At 38.1% G+C, this 4,890-nt stretch overlaps 2 protein-coding genes across 3 annotated transcripts in view; one reads left to right on the top strand and one right to left on the bottom strand.

The window, feature by feature from the left end:
- LOC118322512 (WD repeat domain phosphoinositide-interacting protein 1-like) overlaps positions 1–3,391 on the top strand; it is a gene marked incomplete at its 3' end in the record, with an annotated part of 6,757 nt that extends 3,366 nt beyond the window's left edge. The window contains 2 exon segments of one of the 2 annotated variants that reach the window (XM_035654216.1): positions 41–123; positions 3,225–3,391. In XM_035654216.1, the coding sequence (XP_035510109.1) occupies positions 41–123; positions 3,225–3,391 (250 nt within the window). 2 annotated transcript variants of the gene reach the window in all.
- zgc:158403 (tetratricopeptide repeat protein 39A) overlaps positions 1–4,890 on the bottom strand; it is a gene marked incomplete at its 5' end in the record, with an annotated part of 767,589 nt that overhangs the window by 267,066 nt on the left and 495,633 nt on the right.

Below are 4,890 nucleotides of genomic sequence, written 5' to 3'. Positions count from 1 at the left end.
TGCGCGTGTGTGTGTGCGTGTGTGTGTGTGTGCGTTGCAGGTCCCTGGCTTTGGGAACAAAGACTGGCTACAAGCTGTTCTCTCTGACCATGGTGGAAAAACTGGACTGTATCCATGAGAGTGGTCAGTATGGAGCAACCACATTTCAGTGTAAAAGGTTTTGTTTGTTTTTTTGTGCAAAAACAAATGTTAAACAATAGTGACTGTACAGATACAGAACAATGCTAAACAGGAATAAAATACACAAAAACAAGAAAACAAATAACGTAACGTGGTACATATATGAAACACAAAAAGAAGAGGAAATTCATACGAAATTCAACGGTGAGATAGCAGTTACTGCAGTTAGAACAGGTACACATTTGTTTTGTATTGTAAGTGTGGGATAATAGTAATATGTTTTATATAATAATAATAACCATGTAATATAACAATAATACTAATAACAATAATTTGATTATCACCATCAGCAATAAGTAGAACAATGATAATGAACAAAATGGAAATGTTTATATTGCGTGTATTGAGAAAGAGAGAAATAATAAAAAGTGAAAAATAAAATAAATAAATGATTTGCCAATATTTATTCTATTCTTAGTGTAAATTTATTAACACATGCTGGCTAATCATATAACACATATGATGTGTTATATGATTATATTTGACCGACAATTTACTGAGCTTACCTCGTAATCTGTCCCACTTTATGATGCAGCATGAACACCAGCATCCATGTGTCCCTGGTGGAGTTTCATTCATTACAGGACAAACAGTATGAAAGCATCCATGTAAACTGAGCTGTTTTGTTAGTCAGTCTGTCCCAGAGTGAGCCGTCTGCTGCTGATGAGCTCACATGTTTGGCCATGTCGCGTTCCTCAGGTTTCCCTAAAAGAAACACTGAGTTACATTTACCCACAGTGCACAATCTGTCTATTCTTCATACTCTTATTGGCTGTTTTTGCTTAGGTCTGTCTCCTGCTACGAGTTTCAACTGTTCATTCCCCCTCAGTCTTTTACTGCACAACAGTAGCTAACTGCTGACACAAAGGAAATAAATTATCTCTATACTAATACTAGATATTAGTTTTTCTTGACATCAAAAATACCCATAGTGTTGTGAGGAAAACAAAAACTAAAATGTAGTGAATTTTGTATCAAATATTCAATGTAATATTTGCAGGTTCTGTTCCATTCAGGTCAAACAGAATCAGGGTGACCTGACTTTGTTAGGTAGAAACAGGGTTCCCACATGTCCTGGAAAACCTGGAAATTTAGAGCCTAGTTTTCCAGTCATGGAAACATCTGGAAATTGATTAAAATGACCAAATATCCTGGTAGCTGCATCATAAAACAAAGAGGAATAAAACTGGGGTTAAATGTGTCAATATTAGACCTAACTGGTATATTATATGAGTGTTTGTCAGCAAGTATTGTCAAAAAAACAGTTTTTGAGAATATATTGTGCGAACATTCCCACAACATGATGGAAACACAACCTTAGCCACCAGTTAAATGTGGGAGGACGCCAGACATTTGAACCAGGTTCCTGCTAAATATACGACCTCATCACAATATGAGCTCAACATAATTATGATGTATGTGTGTTGGCCCACAGTGAATAATGAAGGGAAGGGAATTCTCTGTGCCTGTAAACAGAGGCGGTGATTATCTCTGACCTCAGGGAAGCTTGCCTGTCTCCACATCACAGTACTCACTGGGTCGATTTGGGGTTTCCGTGACTGGAAGACAAGGCCCAACTTACTGTAATTACACAGTGCTCGTGGCTCTTGGCAGGAGCTTCCCACGGCAGTGAAGAAGAAGAGAGTTTCCCCAGAACGGCTGTGTTTGGTCTATAGTCTGCAGTGTCAGGTCCAGTCTGGTGTGCTGTCTGACGTGGTCTGGTTAAGTCAGCCTGACATGTGGAGATTAGCTGTGAGAGTTTCACGTTGTGGAGCATATATATCATGGCATGGTTCCTTATTTACCCTAATTCTTTTTCATTTTCAGTGCTGTTTTCTTAGCATTAAGCTAGCTGTATTTACATGGAGACACAGTTACTCACCACCATTGTTGTACACAGGGTTTTAGAAGTACAGCGTCCATGCAAAAGCTGAACTTGCTGAGTGGCTAGGGGGCTTGCATCACAGTATCAAAGTAGTTATTTTTGGCAATTATTTCACAACTTTTATTGTTTACCACTCGGACAAATACTGAGGTCCAGACCTTGGTGCCACACTCACTAGAGATAGCACTCAGTAAGAAGTGCTGGTACTCTTGTACTACTACTTGCCCATTTCAGGCACTGATCTTTGGTAAGCTTAAAACAGTTGATAACATTAGCCCTGCTGATAGGGATGGAATGATATCGCAATAAAAAACATTACCATTATTATGGTGAATTTCCATTATTGTGATCATTGTGAATATCCTCCTTGAGTGCCATTTTAGGAGTTTTAAGTATATCTTGATGAGTATCATGGTAATATCAATAACCACATTAATTCAGCCAAGATAACTGTGACTTAAAATCGTCCCATGCCTGTGTGCTGATATTGGTCAGGCTCTACATATAATGCAGTTTATTTGATTTAGTATACTGTAAAACTTCAATTAATGGCCCGGAGTTGTATTTGCTTCAATCACTGAACCCAACATGCCTTTATCTGGAACAGGCCTTTAATTCCTTTTGTACAAAACTCTTGTTCAGCAAAGATGGAAATTACTATCAGATAGATTTTTTTAAAGCAGTATGAATATTACTTCTATTGAATAACATATGAATAAGGTATCACTCATTTGATCATTTAACACTTTGGTGCTCATGGTTTCTGTAAAATGAGCTGGAGGATTGAGCTGTGGAGAATCTGACTGATCAATGTGTAGCATGGCCATATTGACAAATGTTTTAACATTTACATTTGTGTAGGTTATCTAAGCAGCGTAGAACTCACTCAAGCGGGCGACCAGGTGGGGTTTAAGAGGTTTTATCTATCCAAAGAACTTTTACAAATCCAGACCAGGCCTCTAATTCAGACCTGCCTTTATTGGTCAAAATGTGTAGCCACAGATAAAGAATATAAAGAATATAGTGTGAAATTAAAGCGGTTACAGTGTCTGTATCTCTTTCAAGGGTAGGTTTTGGTATTTTAATGTCTGTCTCTGGGTGTCCTAAAGTGGTGTCCTCACCACTGCCCGTCTGTCTGCTTCCTGTTTTCCCCCAGCAGAGACTCCAGATGTCTACATCGTGGAGCGTCTCTTCTCTAGCAGTCTGGTAGTCGTGGTGAGCACCGCCATGCCACAGCGCATGAACATCTACCACTTCAAGAAGGGGACGGAGATCTGCAACTACAGCTACCCCAACAACATCCTGGCTGTCAAGCTCAACAGACAGGTGAGGTATACCATTTTCACACCCACAACCTTTGAATATTAGGGTCTAACCATATGATTCATCACATCTTTGAGTCATATCATCCCATATTGCTGAATCATCTTATTTACCCATCTCTCTTCTAAACCTCCTTGCTACCATTTCCATTTGGATTTGATTTGAGCTACAGTAAAAGGGTTAGCAGCAGACACCTACCTAATCTCTATTCAACATGTCTGCGTATGTTTAAGGTGCTGTAACTACATAAATTGCAGTTAGTAAGCTTGGGTTGAGCGATTACTCAGCTGAAACGAGTACCTGGTAAAGATAATAATAATAATGTTTTAGTATTATCAGAGTAAAATGTGTCAATATCTGTTTTATAATGAACACAAAACTACTGTAGATAGTTGCTCTGAAGCTCAATTCTGAACTTGTTCTGTGGATAGTTTTTTAATAAATATAGCAACTTATATATCAACCTGCAGCAATTTTAGGCTAAAATGAACAACTTCAGGTAAGTCCCACCCATGTCCGTTTTTAAGCAACGCCCAGATATACTTCATCTCTATAGTTAGTAGGGATGGGATGACATACAATATTATGGCGTATCACAATAAAAACACAGACTTTCCATTTTAGGGATAACTGTGAATATCCTTACATGGCTTGACTTGAAAAATGGTACATTTATATAGTTATATAGTTCCTTTCTAGTCTTTCAAGCATTCAAGCACTCAATGCGATGTATTATTGTATGTATAGCTTGCTCAAGGACACTTGAGGACACTCTCGTGCAGCGAGAGGAGCCAAATCAAACCGTCAACCTTCCGATTAGTACCCGCTCTATCTCTGAGCCACAGCCGCAAAGCTGTTTTTCTCTCCAGCATACAGTCCTAGATTGATTTCCATTTTTTTTTTTTAACAAAGGGACAAGCGGGAGCCAGCATCTTTCTAGTCACTCCAAAATCCTAATCCTGTCACCATGTCTGAAGGCTCAGCTCACCCGTTGTATCCCCCACAAAAAACATTAAACTGGATGTGTGGAAATAGTATAGATTCCAAAATAATAATAATAATAATAATGAGATTCTGTCTGTGATGCAATAAATATGTGTTTCTTAACAAAATGTAAGGTTAAGTGACTCCAGTATGTTTTAGTGCCATTTTGAAAGTATTACGTATATTTTAATGATTATCACAATAATATCATGTATCACAAATTTTTTTGTCCAAGATAGTTGATTGTTGAGTCTCATCTCAGCTTCTGTATTTGATGACCTGGGAAAGTTATTTTACTTACTATACTTAAAGTTACTCACTATGCTGTTATAGTGTATACTGTGATTGCATATGGCCTGACATTAGTATTTAGTTCAACGCACCGCTGTGCCCTCACAGAGTGAGTGCACACTGTAGACTTGTGTAGGCAAGTTATCAGCAGTTACAGTTATATAACACTCTGAAGCCCTTTGGTCCATCTTTCTTTCTTTTTTTTTAACTTCTTTTTATTTCCCTTT

Source organism: Morone saxatilis, unplaced genomic scaffold (genome assembly GCF_004916995.1).
Source record: "Morone saxatilis isolate NCDOM2014 unplaced genomic scaffold, NCSU_SB_2.0 Contig14, whole genome shotgun sequence".
NCBI lineage: Eukaryota > Metazoa > Chordata > Actinopteri > Moronidae > Morone > Morone saxatilis.
The sequence above is the reverse complement of the archived record's forward strand: the minus strand, read 5'-3'. Positions and strand labels throughout refer to the sequence as shown.